Source organism: Triticum urartu, chromosome 3A (assembly GCF_056163025.1).
Source record: "Triticum urartu cultivar PI428250 chromosome 3A, HENAU_Tu73, whole genome shotgun sequence".
Lineage (NCBI taxonomy): Eukaryota > Viridiplantae > Streptophyta > Magnoliopsida > Poales > Poaceae > Triticum > Triticum urartu.
This window is the reverse complement of record NC_141875.1, coordinates 271,154,855-271,178,612: the sequence shown is the minus strand read 5'-3', so window position 1 is coordinate 271,178,612 and position 23,758 is coordinate 271,154,855. Positions and strand designations below refer to the sequence as shown.

General features: G+C 48.0%; 1 protein-coding gene across 1 annotated transcript; it reads right to left on the bottom strand.

The window, feature by feature from the left end:
• Positions 1 to 1,066: 1,066 nt before the first annotated feature.
• LOC147979426 (uncharacterized) lies at positions 1,067 to 1,873 on the bottom strand. The gene has a single exon (XM_087516743.1). The coding sequence runs from the start codon at positions 1,871 to 1,873 to the stop codon at positions 1,067 to 1,069; it is 807 nt and encodes a 268-aa protein (XP_087372869.1).
• Between the last annotated feature and the right edge of the window lie 21,885 nt (positions 1,874 to 23,758).

Here is a 23,758-nt window from a genome sequence, read left to right as displayed (position 1 = left end):
ACCTGCAACTAACAACGCTATAAGAGGGGCTGAGCAAAGCGGTAACATAGACAATCAACGGTTTGCTAGGACAAGGTGGGTTAGAGGTTTGGTTCAACAATATAGGAGACATGATAAGCAAGTGGTAGGTATCGCAGCATAGGCATAACAAAAGAGCGAGCAACTAGCAAGCAAAGATAGAAGTGATTTCGAGGGTATGGTCATCTTGCCTGAGATCCCGCAAGGAAGAAGAATGAGTCCATGAAGAAGACACACGGACATAGTCGAACGGGTCCTCACAGACGTGACAATTATCGGAACCAACCCAAAGAAGAAAACACCGGAAAAAGCACACAACATAGTAAACAACCACCACATAAGCATGGCATGATGCACAACCAAATATGATGCATGTCCGGTTTAAATATGCATGGCATGGCAAAGGGCACAATCAAAACTACAAGTTAAGTGGAGCTCAATATGCAACGAGTTGCATATTGACGGAACACCACATCAATTATTTAGTTCTCTCTCGTTTAGGTACCCAACAATATTAAATGTTGTTAAAACAAATCCGGATATGACAAATAACAAATCCGGTAAATCCCCATATGCAATTATCAGTTTGGTGCAACAACAATTTTTAAACATTTAAATGTTATTATCATGATGCGAATGACATGTCCAACTTTATGCAATTTTTTTATTAAAAGTTGACAAGAGCATTATGAAGCATTTGTCACCGTGGTGCAAAGGAAAGGGGTGCCATGGCAACGATAACGAAAATGGTGCCATGGTAGCGTTCCGGTACTGGTACTCGATTGAGATACCGACGCAAAGGGGAAGTGTGCGGAACATGACAAGCAAGGATGGTGGGGTGATGTCGGATACCGAGTTCCCACATGTCGTTGCCAAGGCAAAAAGAGGGGCGACGTGCAAATGCGATCGTCTCATATCACATAATATGCATTCGGTCCACGGACGGTCGTGTCGATGGTTATACCTTTCGAAGAGTGCCTTATCGGAACGGATCAAGTTCGTAGAGGGAAGTAGGCGTTCTCGCGACGGCGGTAGTGGAAGTAGTTGTTCACGCGACGGTAGTCGGACTTGACGATACCGTTACACGGGTCTTCAGCAACGGTAGTGGTACCCATTTTGTAGTCGTGCACATTCCGTAGATGTTCGAGGTCACGGCGAGGATCTTGACGTCCACGGAGTCTTCGAGGGTTGACGGTAGTGGTACTCGGGTCGTCGGCGACGGTAGTCGTTCTATGCATCGGGCGTCAATGTACTTGCCGAGGTACTTGCCGTTCTTAGCGGTTCCGAAAACGGCGGTAGATGAACAAGATGCGTCGTTGTGGAACTTGGCAAAAATCTCAAAGAAAATGTCTGACGGTCCACGTACGGGTCTTGGCGACATTCTTGCCCATCCAAAACGAAACAAGACATAAGGGCTTCTGGTGGACAGCGGGCGAGCAGCGGCAGAAGATGTCGAGCCATAGCTGCTCATGCCCAACAATGAAACAACCAAATCGGCCATGACTTGGTGCTGGTGCAGAGCATCAGGAGGCAGGGCGTTGCAGGAGAACGGGGCTGGAGATGGGGGGTGGCAGCACAGGAACGGCGGCTTCCTGAGGAGACTCGGACGGCCATGGCGGCGCTGGTCACCGGCATCAGGCTGCGTGGCCTGCGGGCAGGCAGCGAGGGCGAGGAGGCAGGGCTTGCCGGTGGACCTGCTGCACCGGCTGACGGCGACGAAGGCAGAGGTGGGGAACGGCTTGGTTGTGGTGCGAGCGGAGGGAGGAGACGCGCGGAGGAGGCTCGCGGGCATGCAGCAGCCATGCTGCACAGGGCTCCGGCTTGGGGAAGGCTTGGCACAGGGTGACGGCGCCATGGGAGGTGCGCTGTAGAGGGAGAGAGGGAGGCGCACGGGATCGAGAAGGAGAGGTCGAGGGATCGGGCAGAGGGGAGAGGTCGAGGGATCTCTCGATCCCTCTGGCGGCGCTAGGAAACGAGGAGGAGAGGGAGATGGGATCGAGCGAAGGCGGCGCTCGGGGGGAGGACAAGGGGAATCGAGGGGATGGGGTCTCCTGGCGCTAGGTTAGGATTAGATGGGCCTGGAGGCCGGCCCAGTGGGGAGGGCGCCGGTTGGGCCTTAGAAGGCTGCGGGCCTGCTGGTTTTTCTCTTCCTCTCTCTCTTTCTCTAAAATCTCTTTTTCCATTAAAAAAACAAAACAGAAAAAGAAAAAGAAAAGAAAGAGAAGTTAGGGATGGAATCTGGGCATGGGGATAATTTTCACGGACTCGTAAAAATATTCATGGTCCGAGAAAATTAGAAGTGGCAAGATCGGAAGATATGAATTCAAACTCATTTGAATTTAATCAAATGGTTTGAACTAGGGCTAGGGTTTAGAAGTGCCCAGAAATGTTGAGAATTTAGGTGGAGCTCGGGGAAGTGACGGAAGAAATTATAGGAAAAGTTTGGGGACCAAGCTTGAAGCGGAAAAGGGCATGTGATAAATTGCAAGTGTGTTATAGGTGATTTCGAAAATGGAATATTTAATATAGCTCCCTAATATCGGGAGGATATGTTATAAAGAGAATCACCAAGTGAATTCCCTCGGTTTAAATGGATCAAAGATCCATGCCATTTATTTAGTTGAGTTAAGAAAAGAAATGACATGATGGCATGATGACATGATGCAAAGCAAAAATAAAAGGGCAAGCACAAATGAAACAAAAGGCGAAACCCGTAATATATGGAAGTCTTCTCCAGCATCGGTCTCGGGGCTTTACACTCGACCCCCGAGGCGGGCCCCGGTGACCATGGCTAGCTGCCGCACCTTCACCCCCGAGTTGCGCAGTGTCGCCTGGCCGGGCAAGTTCAAGTCGGATCTGCCTCCTCGCTACGACCACACCCTCGACCCCGAGGAGTTCCTGCAGCTCTATGAGCTGAGCATCGAAGCGGCCAACGGCGACGAGAAAGTCATGGCGAACTGGTTTCCCATGGCTCTTAAGGAAGGCGCCCGCTCCTTTCTCCTGAACCTGCCGCCGGGATCTATCTCATCCTGGGACTAAATGCGCACCCGCTTCATCGCCAACTTCCAGGGCACTCGCACCTGCGCCGCATCAAGTAGCAACCAGGAGAGACCCTACAGAAGTACATTCAGCGCTTCAACGGCGCACAAATCAAGATCCCCAGGGTGACCGATGAGGCCATCATCTCTGCGTTCTCTGATGGTGTCTGCGGCATCAAATGAAGGAAGAGCTCGCTATCCATGAAGAGGTGTGCACAACCCTGGAGCTGTTCAACATCGCGACCAAGTGTGCAAGAGCTGAGGACGGGCGCCTCTCCCTCCTCGAGCTCCCTGCTGCAGACCCAGAGGAGAAGAAAGCGAAGGCCAAGGATGTGAAGCGCAAGGGAGCAGCCGTGCTCGCAACGGAACTAGACACCAAGCATGGCAGAGACCAACCAGAGTCATCCAAGAGCAGCCACCCGTTCCGCGCCTTCCATAACCTGAACACCCACAACACCAGTGACTGTCAAGAGCTTCGAGCCATTCGCGAAGGATGCTTCAGTCGACGCCCCGAGAGCGGCTACCGGGGCTACGGCCGAGGAGGAGGACATGGCGGCGGACGCTGGGACGACCGTGGCCCACGTCAGGAGTGGCGCGACCGGCCTCATGAGGACCGCTGGCAAGATCAGCTTCATGAGGGCGCCTGGTGAGATCATCCTCGTGAGGAACGCCCTCAAGGCAATGCTGGACTGCCTCCACTGCCTCCACTGCCAAGAAGGAATGACGAGCACCATCAGGACGAGGGGGCAGGGGGCTTCCAGGAACCACCTGCCATCGCCTGCATGTTGGGCGGAGCCCAGGCCCCAGCCTTGCAGCATATCTACAAGCAGTTTTCTCATGAAGTGAATGCAGTCCTCCCGAAGCTCGAAGCCACACGCCCACTCAGATGGTCCCAGTGCCCCATCACGTTCAGCTCCGCAGATCAGCTCAAGTGTGCAGCTACCTTTGGCACCCTCCCGATGCTTTGCTCCCCAGTCATCAGCAACGCGCAAGTTACCAAGACCCTCATCGATGGCGGTGCAGGGCTCACCGTCCTAGCCATCGATACATTCGACAGCCTCCAAGTGTCGTATGACCAGCTTCAGCCTACCAAGCCTTTCACAGGAGTGACCGATGGTTCCACCACACCGGTAGGGCACGCGCAACAACTACCGCACCGAGCCCATCGACTTCGACGTCGCGCACATCCTCCTGTCGCACAGCGCTCATCGACTCCGACGTCGCTCCCTCCTCCCCGCGATCGGCTGTGCTACCGCGCAGGCCTCACCGCCCCACCGTACTCCCACCGCTGGCCTAGCCATCCCTCTACTCACCCGCACCTGCTGTTATTCTCCAGCGACGGCAGACGAACCAGTAAACCCTTGTACAGTCGTACTCCCCTCTGCATGGGAAACAACTTCCGAGTCTTCTCTGCCTCCGCGTCATTCCCTTCCTAGGCCTCGCCGTCGTCCACCGCCCTGGTGCTCTCGGCATGGCTTGGTCAACATGGTCAACGACCGACATGCATCTGAAGTGGACTGTACGTGGAGAGGCTGACAGCTAGGTCCATGGCTGCACGCAAGGAAATGCCTCCTTATTACGCGCAAAATAATGATTCCTCCACCTGACATCTGGGACCCAACGAAAGGGCCTCTGTATTTCACGAAAAAAACGTTACCGCCGATGACAGCTTGGAGCCACCAGCTATATCTTCGCACGCAAGGAAGTGCCTCCTTATTACAAACAAAAAAATGAATACTCCCCTTGCTAGCTGGGACCCAGTATAGTGGCAGGCTGACTTGTGGGCCTACTAAGTTGATGGAGACGGAGGGCTTTGTCAACTTAGTGAATATGCACGTTCTAGCTCCACTTACCGTACGATGTCCATCCAACGGCCATAGTGCTTCTTCAACCTCTAGTCTTCTTGCTCCAGCCGCCCAAACCAGCACTGGTCGTGCCTCATGCTCCTGCCTCCCGTGGCCGGCTGCGATGCGGCGGAGGCCTCACCGCCCCGTACTACTCCCACCGCTGGCCAGACCATCCCTCTACTCACCCACACCTCTTGTTATTCTGCAGCGACACATTGTCAAACCGCAGCGTACAGAGAACCCTCATACTCCTCTACGCATGGGCATCTACTATCGCGTCTTCCCTGGATCCGCATCGTCCCCTTCCTAGGCCTCGCCACCGTCCACTGGCCTGGTGCTCTCGACACGGCATGGTCAACATGGTCAATGAACGGCTTCCATCGGACGTGGAGTGTACGTGTAGAGGCTGACAGCTGGGTCCACAGCTGCAGCAAGGAAGTGCCTCCTTATTACGCGCAAAATAAATATTCCTCTACCTGACAGCGGGGACCCACCGGACGGGACACTGTATTTCGTGAAAAAAACGTTCCCCCTAACAGCTGGGACCCACCAGCTACATCTTCGCACTCAAGGAAGTGCGTCCGGGCAAAAAAATGATTCACCCCCCTAACTGCTGGGACCCACCAGCTGCACCTTCGCACCCAATGAAGTGCCTGACAGTCGGGACCCACCTTTTCGAAGCGTATGTAGCGTTATCATTCTGGTCGCGAACGTGTACGTACATACTGGTTGATGTAGAGGCGCGCACGTGTTGTAGCAGAGGCGTGCACGTAGCATGTACACGTACGTACAGCGGCCATGGTGCAAGAAAGTAAATACGGCCATGCACGTACATACGGGCAGGGTCTCAAACGCCTACTCGCATGTATGTATGGCTAGAGCTCGTGTACATGGCTGGGTCGGAACGGAGAAATAGCATCGTCGTCGTGTTCATGGGGAGCCAACCGGCTGGGTCGAAACGGAATGCGTCATCGTGTCTATCGGGAGGGCATGGACGAAACAGCCGATGGAAACGATGCCTAGCGTACCGCAGAACGGAGGAAACGGCCTTGTGTTCGACCGGCCACGTTCTAAACGGGATCCTGTTCATCGGGAGGGATCTGGCATACTGCAAAACGGAGGAAACAGACCTCCTATGGTTGAAACGGGGGCCCTGTCGATCGGGAGGGGTGTGGCATACCGCAAAACGGAGGAAACGGACTTGTGTTGCAGCGCTACGGTCGAAACGGGGGTCCTATTCATCGGGAGGGGTGTGGCGTACCGCAAAACAGGACTCCACGAGATACTGTTCATCTCCACCATCGACCCCGCCAGCCTCCACGGGCTACTGTTCAGCCACCGTCGACCACCTCCGGCCTCCACCTGCGACTGTTCATCCACGGCTCCTGTGCATCCAGCCTCCACCGATGCTACTCAACCAGCTATTGTTCAACCAGCCCTCTCCACAGGCTCATGTTCAACCACCCCTCCTTGGGCTACTGTTCATCCAGCCCTCCACCATCTACTGTTCATCCTGCCCTCCACGGGGTGGTCCTGTTCATCCTGCACTCCACGGGGTCCTGTTCATCCAGCCCCAACCGGCTCGATCGATCGGGGTCCTGTTCATCGAGAGGCAACACCACGGGGTCCTGTTCATCCACCCCCATCGGGAACTGTTCATCCAAACCTCCCCAGCACGCTCACTGTTCATCCAGAGGCAGCATCGATCGGCTTCAGTTAGCAGCAGTAGCGAAGGAATCACTCGATCAGGTTCAGTAACGGCGTAGCTTGAAGTGCGATCCCTCGGGTTCAGTTAGAGCCCAACGCATCGCTCGGTTTCAGTTAGAGCCCAATGCCTCGCACCCATGTGCGTGCGTGTACTTGAGAAACGCGCATCGCTTGGCCCCGACCACCCACCGTAATCGGGAACACTCCGATATTTTCCTTGCCCTCACTTCTACCACGGTTTTTTCCATCATGGAAGGCCCAAAGAATGTCATGCAGCTGCGTCTCCGGCCTGCCCAGGACGAAAAGCCCATTTTCTGTCATGATTTTTTGTCATAGAAGTAGGACCCCACCGCATCTATGATGATACCGGGTTTTGTCACAATTATCGTCATAGAAGTGTCATAAGTATGACAGGAAAAAAATTCGTTTGGCCCAAAATGTCACGGATGTGTCTTTTTTTCTAGTGGATATCGTCATGACTATGCGCTTTTCTATCAATTGCTCGACATTAATGTGTTTACCCACTGTAGTATTTGCCTTCAGGAGAGAAGCCTCTAGTGAAACATATGTCCCCGGGTCTATTTTCCATCATATTATTTTCCGATCTACTATTTTGGAATTTTTCATTTTCAGATCTATAAACCAAAAAACCCAAAATATTTTATCTTTTGTTAGTTCTATCTATCTCTATCAGATCTCACCATGAAGGGATTGACAACCCCTTTATCGCGTTGGGTGCAAATGTTTGATTGTTTGTGCAGGTGCATCTATTGGGAACTTGTGTGTTTCTCCTACTGGATTGATACATTGGTTCTTAACTGAGGGAAATACTTATCTCTATAGTGCTGCATCACCCTTTCCTCTTCAAGGGAAAAACTAACGCGAGCTCAAGAAGTAGTAGCCTTGTGGTGAGAGATTGTTTCTCCACCATCTCCATGCTAGCCAAGTTTTTGCAGCTCCCTCCATCTATGATGACGCAAATAGAATGTTACTTCACAACTCCCTTTGTATGGAACAAATTATGCCTTTGATTTTGCTCAACTTGTGTGACCCTCATACTCAAAACACGTTGAGCAACTAAACTTTCATTCCTATCAGCATCTTCAGGAGTCATGTATTGCCTCTCATGATCAGAATCATCTCCACTGTGTTCTTCACTTGTAATAAGAGCCAAAGTCTCCTCAACATAGTCACTAGCGGACTCATACCCACCAACCTCAGTAGCAATCATAACACGCGGAGATTGGTATTCTCTCAAAAAATGACCTCTACCCTTACAATGATGACAAATAATATCATGTGTGTGCCCTGTTGATGCCATGGATAAAGAGCTCTATGCAAGCCCGATAGGTGTGCTCTTGGCAGATAGTGGTGGTAGTGCCTGCTTTCTTGTATCACGGCTGGAGGTGGCACCTGATGGAGGTGTCAGTGTACAAAATGTGTGGAAGTAGAAGATGCATGTGGTTTCCATGATGAAGGTCGACCCGCGGAAAAGTTAGTTCGCGCTAATGCCTATCGATCCTGCACTCACGTTCAGCTTTGCAAGCAAGTTGGAATAGACGAGTGATATTATTATACTCCTTATACTCAAAAATGGTCTGAATCCCCCTATTTAATCCACCCATAAAATATGCAAGCATAGCTTCATTATCCTCAACAATACCACATCTAATCATGCTAGTTTGTAATTCCTGATAATACCCCTCTATAAATTTTTTTCCTTGTCTCAAACGCTGCAGTTTTTGAATTAATTCACGTTGATAATATGGTGGAACCCAACGAGTATGCATAACAGTTTGAAAGCAGCCCAAGTAGTAGGGATATTATCATAATATAATATTCAATGTTCAGACCACCAAATAGAAGCAAAACTAACGAATTCACAAATAACAGGATATTGTAAGAATGTGAAACATTGTTCAGTTTCTAACTCCCAAGTAAGATATACATCAGGAATGTATCTACCCTCAAACGGTGGAATATTCAATTTTAGTTTAGGAATATGGTCATAATCTCGTACCATAGGTGGTGTTGCAGCCCTACCGTTGCGATTAAATGCATGAGGACGATGTGGTGGTGGTGGTGCTGGTGGTTGCACATAATTGTGATTTCAATCAACCTCATCCTCGAAATAGCCCACCTCTGCAGTAGCAACAGGAGCTACAGAAGCATCAACAGAAGTAGCAGCAGCACCCAAAGTTTGTCCTAGCTCAAGAGGAACATGCTGCGCTCGCCCTGCTGGACCGTGACATGGAGGTGGTTGTTGATGTTGTTGCAATGGTGTAGCAGATGTAGGTGGGGTTGTGGAAGACGCGTGAGTACTTCATCGAACTTAGCATCCACCTTGGTGTCAATTTTCTTCGCAATGTCATCAATCCTCTCAAGTGCCTTTCCAAAGATGGCCATCACGTCTTCCACCTATTGACTCAACATTTTCTGAAATTTATCATGAAGCTCCTTCTTCGTCATGTTCTCCCAGTCAGTCTCGTCGGCTTGTGGTCCTTCCATCGTTAGCAGCAATAGAAATACACAATTATATGATCCTATAGACTACTAGAAACTGGCGGGGTGAATAAATCAGTCAAGCAAATCTCAAATTCTTACCAGTTCTTAGTCAAAACTCTAAAAACTTGGACAAAGCGATTGCCAGGTGGTGTCAAACGCATGATATAGATGTATGTGTAGCTGGGAAGGCTTATGGTACGACAGCAAAAATGTCAGCAATAATCAATTCAGAGATGCAAAGTTGAATAAACGCTCAACCACAGTACTATGTTGGTCCTAGGCTAGACCGTACTAGAGACGCGAGCCTAGAACACTAACAAAAGCACAACACGGCACGTAAACAAGGGAAAAGCACACTCCCAATTTTTTTCTCGCACTTTTTTGCACTGTTTTTTGTGCTCTTTTTTGCGCAAAATGACTATAATGGCGAGTGTCTCAAAACTCTTCCGAACTCTAAATAACAGGATAGGCACGACATTTTTCACTACTTTTTTGGAAATCACTATGATGGCACGTGTCTCAAAAGACTCTAAAAAGCCTAAAAACAGGATGGGAAAAAATATTTTCACCTGCTGAAATTTTGGCCTAAAAACTGCCCTGGGGTCTCCAGGCAAGGAAACACGAATTGGAAAATAGAGGGATCTTGAAATAAAACCTAATATGAAAAGAACTCGGATTGGGTATGGTATAGGACGGTGATATATGTGGACTTAGATTGGTGGCATGGTATATATGGACTTGGATTGGTGGCGTATATATGGTGGTATATGTCGACACAGATTGATGGCGTATATGTGGTATATGTGGACTCAGATTGTTGGCGGAGATATGGTGGTATTGGGAAATAGTGATGGATCTGGGTAGGTGGTGATATATGGCAGCGATGACAAAGGTGCGGCGGTGGCGTGAAGACCTGTGACCAGAACTCGAAACTCTAAAGGAACTAGACGCTAAGACCAGCAACTCGACACGACGATGCAACCAAAAATTAAACAAAGAAAAACTCTAAAAATATTATGCAAAGGCTCAGATTGGTTCGAATATGATGAACTAACCCTAATTTTTTTGTCTTTTTCGTGGACTATAGGTATGAAAACAGACTTGATCTAAACTATGAAAAAAATGTAAAGTCTCATCGAGCAACCTGGAAATCTGATACCACTTGATAGAGGCGAAGGTGTCCTATTGTTCTGATGAGATAGCTATCTATTTTGTGGGAGTCGACTTTGACGATCCGACTACGAACGTGCGAAGACGTCATGCCTTAGCAATCACTAAACAAACTTCTGAGGGGTTATTGACCACGCCGGAGCACGATCAACCTGACCACGAGGAAATGAAGAACAAGCAAGAAACTGACATTTCAATCTGGATATTGTGAATATAAGAGGAAACCTTTTATTGATGAAAGTGTGGTTCTGTGACGTCTTGGTCTGGTCATTGAACACAAACAAAGTCCGTGAAGTTGTAGGTATGGAGAACTTTTAATATAAACAAAACCCAAAGTCTAAATGATGCCCTAAGGGATGTATATATGTAGGAGTAGGGGGGAATTTCATGACCCCTTGTAGGAGGGTCTGGAGCCAACTCTAACTTTGTTTCCCCACACATCCGGATTCTAAAAACAGCCTATACTTAGGTATTTCGAAATTACATGGGCCTGGCCCAAAAATAAGGTGGCGCAGCACCTAAAATAAGCTATGGACGAAAATTATGAAAGGGCATATTGTATATTTTGTCCATGTCCTTGTAGGTCATCACAAAGGCTTAAAAGTGCTCAAATATGCACTAGAAACGCCATTCTCGATCCCTTCACGCGTGCTTCATCTCCATGCTTGATCCCGCTCAAGTGTTTGTAATGCCCCGGATGTAACTTGCTATATTTGTACTACGACTCTTGCCATTTTCGGATCTAAGTTATGAGATTCCCTTCGTGGTTGGGTTTTGTCTTCGTTTTGCATTTTTTCCATGTCATGCATTCCATATCATGTAATCATGTGCATCGCATTTGCATTCGTGTTCGTCTCATGCATCCGAGCACTTTCCCCGTTGTCCATTTCGCAATCCGACACTCCTACGTGCACCGGCGTGCCCCTTTTGTCTCTTTTCATGAGCGGGTGTTGAACATTCTTGGAATGGACCGAGATTTTCCAAGCGACATTGGTACACCACCGGTAGACCGCCTGTCAAATTTCGTGCCATTTGGAGTCCGTTTGATGCTCCAACGGTTAACCGGGTAACCGGAAAGGCCTCTTGTGTGTTGCAGACCAACACCCCTCCAAAATGGCCCAATAACCCTTGCAAACCACTTCCATGTCCTCCGCCGTCGGAGCACGATCACGTGGTCGAAAACTACACTCCATTTGGACACTCCTACCTCCTCCTACCTATAAGTATGTGCCCCTCCCAGATTTTTCGTGCAGTCTAACCCTAGCTCCACCCTCCACCACCGCCGGACACGTCTGCCACCGCCGCCCGACCAATCGGGGCATGCCAAGTGGCGCCGTTCCCACTTCCCCGCCGAAGCCCGCCGGGCCCGCCTCCGGCCCCCGCGGCCCGTTGGCCTCGCCCCGCCGCTAGCGCGTCTCTCCGACGCCCGCGCCCCCGCGCGAGGAGCCGCGACACCCCGCGCCTTCCTCTGCTGCCCGCGTCGCGCCTGCGCCGCCTCACCGCCGGCTTCGCCGTGCGCCACCATGCGCCGCTCCCCGCCGCCCGCATCGCGCCTTCCTTCGCCGACCCCGTCTCCAGCCGGATCTGGCGAGGAGCCGGTCGGTTCCACTCCGGCGACCACCACCTCCCTCTTCTCCGGCAAGTCCGGCGACGAACCCCAGCGATCTTCGTAATCCATGCCAAGAATAAACATAGATCTGGACCCGGAGGTTGACTTGATTTTTCGTCTTAGTCATTTTCTGCATTATTTTGTTCCCCTGTTCATTGCATCATAACTTCATGACCACATCTCTGTTTCATGCGCATGATATATCGAAATGTTCATCATGATGTGCTCTTCATTTTTTTCCATTGTGGCTTGCTTGTTTGAGTCCATATGGATGCCCAATTCACTGATGTAAGAGTGCTATAAAATGTTAGCTCCTGTTACTTAGCAGATTATGATGATTTGTCATTTTTGTCACATTTGTTGTGTGCATCATATGGTCATGTGCTCTACAGGTGTTCTGATCTATGACATGCCATCTTTACAGGGGTGCTTGCCATGTATTTTTGTGATCAATGTGGCGACTAGCACAAGCATGCAATATAGCCTTTGGGATATTGCTGATTTCAGGGACTTAGGATTTTGCTAAGTTCTTGGTCTGCTGTTATTTTTATGCCATGTATACTAGATGCTACAGTGAGATACATGTTGTTTTGAGTTGCTTCAGTAAGGATGATTTGGACATATCGCTATGCTCTATCCACCCATGCCCCTGTTTGCAATTATGGAGTGACCTAAAATGACTTAATCTTGCTCTACTTTTGCTATAAAATGTTCCTGGCAGATTGTTTACATGTTAATCAATTTTGCCATGGTTGTTGTAGTTGATCCATGCACGATATGAACTTTCTCTTGCCATGGTTAACTTCATGAACATGTATTCTTGCTGATGCTATGCCTATCTTATCATGCAATGCCTTGTGGTGAGTGAATCGAGCATGCAAAGATGCCTTCATAACTCTATTTATGCCATGCTTTGTTTTTCTGCTAAAGAAACTTGCTATGTTTACATGGGTGCCATCATAGCTTCTGTGCCTGTTTGGCTCATGTTTAGTAAGGGACTTTTGTTCTATGCATTTATTAGTTTCATGTGATGCCTTTGTTTGCTATGATATGTTCCTCTAGCATGTTGTTTGCTTGCTCTTAACATGGCTTCCTGAGGTTAATTTTTGGCATGTTAGTTTTTCCACTAAGTCTATGAAGCTGATATCATTTACACTTTTGCCATGCTTGTTTGAACCTGTTTAGCCATAACTTAGTGTTCATGTTTTGTCAAGCATCTAGAGTAGATCACTGCCAAGTGCCTTGTTGTTATGTTGGAGTGCACTAGCTTAGTTTCTTGTCACATTATAGATGGCATCATGATGTTAATCGCAGAGCTGTGCCATTCTTGTTTCGCTTGCCTTTTGCAAACCATGCAACCGATTCCGGTGATCTTTATATCGATATAGACCGAAATCAACTCCTCTTTCCAGCGGGTTTTCCAATTGATGCCTTGATCATTCTTTTCCTTCCGGAGCACGCATATGCATTGCATATCACATCCCGCATGTCATGCCATGTTTTGCATCATGTTGTTTGTGCATTCCACCGTGATTGATTGTTGGCCCTTTGCTTGTGTTCTTGCTTTGGCTAGAGCCGAGAGACGAGTATGTGATCGAGGAACCTGTTCAGTACGCTTACGAGGATCAAGCTTTCGTCAACTCTGACAACTTTGCAGGCAAGATGACCATACCCTCGAAATCACTTCTATCTTTGCTTGCTAGTTGTTCGCTCTATTGCTATGTCGCGATACATACCACTTGCTATATCATGCCTCCAATATTGCCATGTCAAGCCTCTAACCCACCTTTTCCTAGAAAACCGTTGTTTGGCTATGTTACCGCTTTTCTCAGCCCCTCTTATAGCGTTGCTAGTTGCAGGTGAAGTTCAAGTTTGTTCCTTGTTGTAACATGAATATGTTGGGTTATCATTATTATATGTTTTTTACATTAATGCATCTATATACTTTGTAAAGGGTGGAAGGCTCGTCCTTATGCCTGGTGTTTTGTTCCACTCTTGCCGCCCTAGTTTCCATCATATCGGTGTTATGTTCCTTGATTTTGCATTCCTTACACGGTTGGGTGATAATGGGAACCCCTTGATAGTTCACCTTGAATAGAACTCCTCCAGCAAGGCCCAACCTTGGTTTTACCATTTGCCACCTAAGCCTTTTCCCTTGGGTTCCGCGGACTCAAGGGTCATCTTTATTTTAAACCCCCAGGCCAGTGCTCCTTTGAGTGTTGGTCCAAACTAGAGCACCATGCAGGACCGTCCCTAAGCAACTTGGGTTATGTTGGTTCCTGTACGGTTAGCTTATCCGGTGTCCCCTGAGAACAAGATATGTGTAGGTCCTATCGGGATTTGTCAGCACAGCGGGTGGTCTTGCTGGTCTAGTTTTACCATTGTCGAAATGTCTTGTAACCGGGATTCCGAGTCTGATCGGGTCTTCCTGGGAGAAGGAATATCCTTCGTTGACCGTGAGAGCTTATCATGGGCTAAGTTGGGACACCCCTTCAGGGTTTTCAACTTTCGAATGTCGTGCCCGCGGTTATGGGAAGATGGGAATTTGTTAATATCCGGGTGTAGAAAACTTGACACTTAACTTAATTAAAATGAATCAACCGCATGTGTAGCCATGATGGTCTCTTTTCGGCGGAGTCCGGGAAGAGAACACGGTCTCGTGTTATGCTTGAACGTAAGTAGCTTCAGGATCACTTCTTGATCACTATTAGCTTCTCGACTGTGCTTTGCTTCTCTTCTCGCTCTCTTTTGCATAAGTTAGCGACCATATATGCTAGTGCTTGCTGCAGCTCCACCTCACTACCACTTTCCTTCCTTTAAGCTTAAATAGTCCTGATCGGGAGGGTGTGAGATTGCTGAGTCCCCATGACTCACAGATACTTCCAATAGATGCAGGTGCCGATGATGCCAGTGCAGGGGACGCTACCGAACTCAAGTGGGAGTTCGACGAGGATTCGGGTCGTTACTCTGTTTCTTTTCCGGATAATCAGTAGAGGAGCCCAGTTGGGGTGATCGGGGATCTAGCATTTGGGGTTGTCTTTCTTTATTTTGGTTCTGTAGTCGGACCTTGATTGTATTCTGGATGATGTATGATATATTTATGTATTGTGTTAAGTGGAGATTGTAAGCCAACTCTTTAGCCCTTTCTTATTCAGTACATGGGATGTGTAAAGATTACCCCTCTTGCGACATACCTACCATGCGGTTATGCCTCTAAGTCATGCCCTGACACGTGGGAGATATAGCCGCATCATGGTTGTTACAAGTTGGTAATCACAGCCTTCCCCGACTTAGGAGCCCCCTACATGATCGAATCACCGACGTTGTTGAGTGTAGAAGAAATTTTTTTGATTCTTAGGATTATATATATTGGAGAGTAGGATTCTTTTTACTCCCCAGTCCATTCGTCGCTCTGGTGAGGCCTCCTGACGTAGAGTTTTGACTCTTCTCTCCTCAAATTTCACGATTTTTTTAGGATCACGCGAGTATCTTGGAATTGTTCCGATGGTTTTGTGACGAGAACATTGTTCTTGGTGCCTCTTGACATTTAGGGGTTGTGGCAGTGTCCCGGGGAGTTGAGCTCCGAGGTGTTGTCATCACAATTTTATCGTTGCAGTTCTGGAATACCTGAGTTCGCTGACATCGAAAATCGCTTTTATGCAGTTGTTGGTGAGATAACCTCGACACCACCCAGTACTGGGGCGGGAGTTCGGGAGTATTGCCATAACTCGTATAACGGATGCTTTTCAAAGGTTGAGGTAAATGATTTCCGAAGGTTTCTTGGTTATGTGTTGAAGGATGGATACAGCTGGATGTAGGATTTGCTAGTTTTGGGTGAGATATTATGCTTCCCTTGTATCCCCAACACCTGATTGCATAACCAGAAAGTTTCGGGAGTTTTATAGGTAGGAATTCATGTAGCTCTAGTATTTCTTCCCGCAGATATTTGGTTTGTGATTGGGTAATCCTTACCAATTATTTGTTCATATTCGTACCATGTTGCTTTATTCATATACCTTTTATCTAAGTGGCTTATCAAATTTATGGAAGTGTGATGATTTACTTTTGAATTCATTCATTCATTCTTGTTTGAATTTTAAGGCTATATGTTGCAATTTCGATCCATTGATTCAGCTTGAATATGTGTCTTTCAAGATGCTAACTGATGTCAACCTCTTCAGGATGGCTCCTCCAACGCGTCAGAATCCGGAACCTCCGCCACCACCTCCACCTCCGGAGGCTGGTCAAGGTGTCATGGCAGCCACCAACGCCAACACTCAGATGCTTTTGCAACTCTTGCAGGAGCGCAACCAAGGGCATGGCAACCATGGAAATCAAGGCCAAGGCAACAATCAACCTCAGATTGCTACCCTCAAGCAGTTCCTCCCAAACCAGCCGAAGTTCTTCAGTAACTGTGTCGAGGCCACAGACGCCAACAACCGGCTCATGGATATCTGCAAACATTTTGAGTGTAGCAATGTCAGGCCTGAGGACTTTGTCAAGTTTTCTTCGTTTCAACTCAAAGACCAAGCTACTGAGTGGTATCAACAATACAAAGATTCCAGAGGAGGTCTTCTGATTACCTGAGATGATTTCTGCCGAGACTTCAAAGCTCACCACATTCCACAAAGTGTTGCTGAGAGTAAGCGCGAGGAGTTCCGCAATCTCAAGCAAGGCAGCATGTCTGTTTACCAATACAATATCCTGTTTCAGAGGCTTGCTCACTTCGCTAAACAAGACGTCCCTGATGAAAAGAGCAAGATTTATGAATTCAGAGGTGGCCTCAGAGAAGATCTGCAATTAGCTCTCGTGTGTTTTGAACCGACCAAGTATGATGAATTCTACAACATGGCACTAAAGTAAGAAGCTGCTCAGCTCAAGTGTGATGCATTTAATAAGAGAGTCAGGGATGCAACTCCATGTTCTTCTTCAACTCAAGTGGCAACTAAGCAGCAGAAGTTCCAGTTGCCTCCTCCTCCTCCGTTTCGTCAGCCCTACCAGCAGAAGAGTAATGGTGGCAATGGATCTTCCCACCCACCCAACCCAGGCTATCAGAGCAAAGCGCGGTCTCATGCTCCAAGGTCAAGTGCTCCTTATCATCGTCCGCTCTCAGAGGTTACTTGCAACAAGTGTCAGCAGAAAGGGCACTATGCAAACAAATGCTTCAACCAAAGGCGCCTTCCGCCGCCTCCTCCTGTGAGATCTGCCAGCAATGCAGTGGTCAAGCATAATCCCAAGCATGCCAAGGTCAACATGATGAATGCAGCTCAGGCAGAGGATTCTTCAAAAGTGATCATGGGTAACTTTCCAGTTAACTCTATTCCTGCAAAAGTTCTTTTTGACACTGGTGCACCGCATTGTTTCATGTCAAGATCATTTGTTTCAAACCATGACTTCATTTCGGAAATGTTGGGTAAACCAATGGGAGTGGTTTCTCCGGGAAAGTCTATTAGGGCTACCACGATGGTCCTGGATGTTTCCATCAAGATGGGTGATTATAAGTTTCTCTCTTCTCCAATGGTCCTTGGTGACTCGGATATTGATCTAATTCTCGGCACGGACTAGCTTTCTTAGCACAAGGCTCAGCCTGATTGTGCTACCAGGCAGATTTAATTGACACACTCGTCTGAGGATGTGATCATCTATGCCGGTCGTGATGATACTATTCGACTATTTTCTCTCGATGAGAAGGGCTAGTTGAATGCCATCTCTCAGATTCCAGTCGTTTGTGAATATCAAGACGTCTTTCTAGAAGAGCTTCCAGGAATGCCTCCTCACGGCCAATTGAATTCGTCATCGATCATGAGCCTGGCACGGAACTTGTTTGCAAACTTCCTTACAAGCTTGGACCAGAAGAGTTGAGGGAGTTGAAGAAACAACTCGACGAACAAGAGCGTATGGGTCTGATCAGACCGAGTTCATCTCAATGGGGTTGTGGTGTTCTTTTTTTCAAGAACAGGGATGGAACAGAACGACTCTGCATCGACTACCGTCCATTGAACAAGAAGACAATAAAGAATAAGTATCCACTTCCCAACATCAATGAGCTTTTCGAGCAACTTAAGGGTGCCCAAGTATTCTCCACGCTTGACCTCCGTATGGGTTATCATCAGATTCGCATTCGTGAACAAGATATCCCCAAGACAGCATTCAGAACAAGCTATGGTTCTTATGAATATACTGTCATCACTACTAGGAAAAGGCCTACTAGTGGCACACCTGTTTTGCCTACTAATTGGGCACTACAGGTGCACCACTAGTATCACGCCATTAGTATCTGGTATACTAATGGCGCACCATGCAGTGCGCCATTAGTATGCCTCCCAGGGTGCAATATTTTACCCATGTGCTTTGGCATAATAATGGTGCACTAGTGGATGATGCGCCATTAGAGTCCTGTTTGCAGTGCGCCATTAGTGTGCTGAGTGGTGCTCCACTAGTATGAATTAGGGATTTTTTTTCTTTTCCGATATTTTCAAAGGTTACAAAAGATATTACTGCACATAATATAGAGAGCACATCATATAAACAGCAGATATATCGAATACAATAGAAGATTAGTCTCCGAATACAATTCATCATATTAGTCTCCGAATTTAAAATACCAAACAAAGTTAGAACATTACAAGTCTCGAAACCGCGAGTAGCGAGTTTGTCTTCACATGACAAGTCGATATTGATCATCTAAACTACCATCACATAGAAGAGAGCTGCGGTCATCACGATGAGCATCATCGCGATGAAACTGGTCTTCATCCGGTTCCTCCTCCGCTCCCTCCTCTCTCCCGCTAGATAGCGCGCGTATCTAACTTCCGCCTCCGCCCTAGTGGTGTACCCTTTGTAAATGTTACCGCTGAAATGGTGAACCTGTCTCTGACACTCCACCCAGTCGTCGTAGACTCCGGGAACCTTACCCTTGTACACGACATACGATGGCATCTCTATGCACTAGCCAAACAAAACGTTAGTAACAATTCACAGACAATACATAAGCAATATATAAGTATGCAACAAAAGGATCGGAAGAGAAAAGCAACACATTAATAGCACGATTCATGGTCATACTAATAAATAGCATCGATTACATATAAGTTGAACGACTGTCCAAACCAAAGAGACATACAAGTTCATTAAAGTTTCATTACAACATGAGCCAATCGATGTTTCAGAACTACACATAGCATCACTACTTTTGACTCGACTCAGGGACCGGAGCGTGGATGAAGCTGCCGTCTCTCGTGATGGTCATGAAATCGCGGGCGTTGTCAGCCTGCATTTGTAGCGTTGTGTCTATCTCACTGTTGGACGGTTGATATCTGAGGTAGAACTGCCCCGAGGTACGAAGGACATCTTGATGGATGATTTCCGCAAACTCCGACTGGATGTGAAAGAATTCTTGTCTGATGTCCGCATCCTGGATTACCGACAATCTTGCGGCCCAATCTTTGAGATTATTTGGTAGCAGAAGGTGACTATGGTTCCGTACGATCGCCCGCATGTGTGGAGGGCGTAGTAGGAATCCTTATGACCGCCAGGCAGCTGCTTGATGAAGGGGTCGACTATCACGATGTTCGGGGTCTTGTCTCTAATGATCCGCATCTCCATACTCAGCGAAAATAGTCGAACGATGCTGTAGTGCAGCGGATGAAGGTTAAACATAGCAAAGATGTCATCAAACCGCAGGACGATCGTACCCCCGATGGCGTTATCCACAAAGCCCTTGCCCTGTGGCACCTTGGCCATGAAAACCGGGTATGCCACATCATTCTCGGAGAGACGCCGCTTCTCCAAAGAAAGAACACTGTCATGCAGACTCCGCATAGCACCGGTTGCAGCATTGAGCAGATTAGTCGGTAGCATCGGCCTACCCACCACATGCACCCTCCTAGAGATATCATTAGGTGAAGGTGGACCGTCCTGAGCACGGATCGTACTCGGTGCCGGCTGGCTGGCACCCTTGTTACTCTTTCTTTTCCATCCCTTCTTATTCTTCTGTAATGGGATCGAGTTCTGCTCACAGACCGCCTTCTTGAGTGTGTTGGGGCTGATAATAGGTGGCACCTCGGCTATCTGAGGCTCGGTGAAGGCAGCAGCTGGAGGCGTCTCCTAAGAATTGAACGCCAGACGACGCCTATTGCAATTTGGTTTCTCCGCGGTAACAGCATGATCGCAGTCGTCTTTTTCAGGGTTGGGTTCTTGAGAAGGAGGCCCGAAGAATTCGTCACCGTACCCATGTTCGGCAAAGTACTTATCGATGTTGGTAAATGTACCATTGTCGTTGTCGTCATCGTCCGGCTCCTATGCCGTATGCATGTTCGGATCCTGTGCCATAGGGATGTCTGGCATGTCCGATAGCATTCTGGCAGTCTTGCCATGGCTTGGCACCGGCACGACTGGCGGTGTTGTCTGTGGGGTGGTGTCCCCCGCCCCCAAACGAATCTGGCTCTTCGGCCAAAGAAGGGGCCAGCTTAGGCAGACACTGAGGGTCATCACATCATCTTCGTCGGCCCCAGCGGGTCGAATCGGATTACCATGGAACACGAGGTCGCCCAGTTGAATGATTCTGCCCTTGGAGACATCGATCAACTCGCCACCCACGAAGTGCAGGAGAGTGCATGGAACGTCGGCGGCCCCCTGTGAAAACATGTAGGGCATCAGGGATGCCCAGTCAAAGGCAAGGAGATGAAGTCATCGGCCGAGAGGCTTAATTCGTTACCGTGATGGCGTCGAGCTCGGCTAATGTCGAGGCACCGCCAACGGCGGGCGTGGAACTGACGGAGGGGCTGCTTGCTTTCGAGGTGCCGGCTGGCATACACCCGGGTGCATTAAGCTCCAATGCCCGTGCTGGCGTTGGAGACACCAATATCGTCTCCGCCCGAGACACCAATGGCGCCGCCTGCGCGTTGTGCGAGTTGCTGGCCGTGAAGCTGGGAACCGGGGGTGGCCCCTGTTGGCCGCCCGCAATCCACGCCTACAGCCCCGCAATCAAGGTAGGCACAATGGCGGTGAGCGTCGATCCCAGTTTTTGTTGCACTTGCTCTTGGACAATCTCCGGTAACCATGCCACTTGTGCCTTGAGTTCTTGAACCTTGCGCGACTGGCTTTCTGAGCTGGTCTTTCTCTCCTTTCGCCCACCAGCGTTATAGTATGACGACCATTTTGTGGACAAGCCTTTGCCAGCCACACAACCAGCTGACGACGACTTACTGAGCTTATCCTTGTTTTTCATTACGTTCAACGCCCTATTTAGGGTGCTGTCCCAAGGGGTGCTTAGTCTCCTGCGGAAGGAATGTGAACCATTTAGACATTTGGGTTCATTAATTAGAATGCAACCATATGGAGCTAATTACGCGGGGTGTATTCCTTACCAGAACAGCTCAAGTGCCCTGGTCTTCGGATTCGTGGTAAGCTCCTTTGTTACCGGGTCCTCCTTGTACCAGGCCCTAACATAGTTCCTGGTCTGCTTGTCACGGTATTTCTCGAAGCGGGGCAGTAGGCCTTGCTCGGCACGCTCTGCGTCCTCCTTGTCCCATATAGGCTCCGCCACTCTGTAACCGCCGGGACCGAGTTTGTATTCCCCTAAGTTCAACTCCCGCATTTCTTTCCCCCACTGACTTGATTCGGAGGTTGCGCTGCTTTCGCACTTGATCTTGAACTCCTTGTAGTCATCTTCGTTGATCGAAGGATTTTTCGCCTTGCTCTTCTCATAACTATCACCTTTGTCAATCATTCTCTTCACCGCGCTTCTCCAAGTTGACAGGGATGTGCTTATCGTCGTGAGGGCGGCACTGTTCACTTTATTCCCTAAGAGGCGTGTGTTTACAAAGTCAGCTGGGAACTTGTATTGTTCGTGCAGCTTTGTGAAGAGGAGGTTGCGCAAATTCCCTCAGTCCTTATGCCTTGGGTTCTCGGTGTTGATCGAGACGGTGCTCCGGAGAATGCACCCGAGCTGAAGCGAGTACCCCTTGACTAATTCCATGGGCGTCGTTGGATGCCCGTCGGAGTTCACTTGAGTAAATTCCTCCGTGACGGTGCGGAGCACGTTCGGGCACCGGTCCTTCCATTGCCTCTTCGGTTGGCTGCCATCTGTGCGTGCACTCCCATCATCAGTGGTGGCATCCTCGGCGGCACCATCAGTGGTGTCATCCCTGACGCCACTAGGGGTTGTGTAGTCAGGATCGGTGTCTTCCGCGGCGTCCTCATAGAGGTGAGGTTCTTCCTCCATCTCCTGGGACAGCTCCAAAAATTGCTTGCCCAAACCGCCGGCCTCATCGTTGTGGGCCATGTTTCGCTCTAAATAGGAAAAAAGTTTGGTCAAAAAGTTGGTTATTGTCAAGGAACAAGATCATGGTCTCATCATTTAGGGTTTGTCGACACCGAGGCATCCTAAAAGCTAAGCTTTTATCATTTAGGGTTTGTCGACGCCGAGGCACCCTAAAAGCCTAAGCTTTCATCATGTAGGTTTTTATCGACACCGAGGCACCATAAAAGCCAAGGTTTTATAATTTAGGGTTTTTCAACACCGAGGAATCCTAAAACCTAAGCTGGGAAGGAGAATTCTAAGTTGGGCCTAATCACTTGGCTCTATTGCCACCTATGGTTTAATGTAGCAAGAATAAAGGGGTAGTTGATCCTACTTAATTAAGTACTAAGATACCCCGGCCCATGCATTAGTCACAAGTACCCCATATGTCCTATTTTTAGCAAAGTCATGCTAAAATTCACAGAAAAATTCAGCATGACCTTTGCTGAAAATAGGACATATGGAGTACCGGAATTTGCCGGAATGGAAGTTCTTTGACATTCTAGCAAACTCAAGGGCCTGTCGGGGTACCTGCAAAATCATCACGACACGATGGTCGGAGACATGACCTTTGCCTAACTGTTTTGAACTCCTGCCAAAACTGAACACAACATATACGAAGGAAAATCAACACTTCTAGATTCATATCAGACTAACAACCAACACTGCTTTGTGTCCATATCAACTACCTCAATAACCTGTCAATACTAAATATTAGAATTTTATAATTTAAAGCATGCTAAAGATATATAAAACTCCATTTGCAAATGTTCCATGTCAATCAAAACCCCAATGGATGAGAACTACCATTCAATACAACAACTCTTAGAAGTGAAGAACATGTTCTCCAAAATGAGTAGAACGGGAGCATGCTGACATCTATACAAGCCAATAATGATTTACTACTCAATGGAACAGGGTAAGATAAACACCAGTCAATAAATTTACTACATCAAAAGGAGTAAATATCAACAATGTAGCACTATCTCTGAACCTAACCTTTGTTTAGCACACAAATTGTTTTCTGTAAAAGATGTTCATCATCTTTACAGAATAAAGCAACACCCTGCACTAGCCTAAAAACAAGTGAAGTTTCACCCATATAAGAACAAGTGCAAACAAAATAATGACACTCAAGTTAGATAGCAAAAAAAGTGAACATCAAGTACTATGGCACATTGACGCTCCTGGTTTTCTACAAACACCAAGTACTACGGCAAACCAAAGTTCTGAAATTTGTGTGCCTAACTGAATTAACTGAATTTTCAGTAACTGAATAAACCGAATTTTCAAAACTGACAAATATTAATAGGTTGACTACAGCAAATCCAATTTGCAAGCTTGACTACATAAAATTTGAGCAACTTGTTGAGCTAATTTTGAGCAGAACTCCTTGAGGAACTAGCAGCAAGGAGTGGCTACAACTACAAACAGTGGCTAGAACTGCAAATTTACACATTAAAGGACACAAACTCAAGCAAGCTTCCTGAATTCTTGTTGCTAAAACTAATTTGACCTAAATTTGAGAGGGATTTGAACCTAATTTGACCTAAATTCGAGA

Bases quoted from the DNA above. Each gene is read 5' to 3' on its own strand.
- LOC147979426 (XM_087516743.1), bottom strand. From the start codon at position 1,873: ATGGCGCCGTCACCCTGTGCCAAGCCTTCCCCAAGCCGGAGCCCTGTG.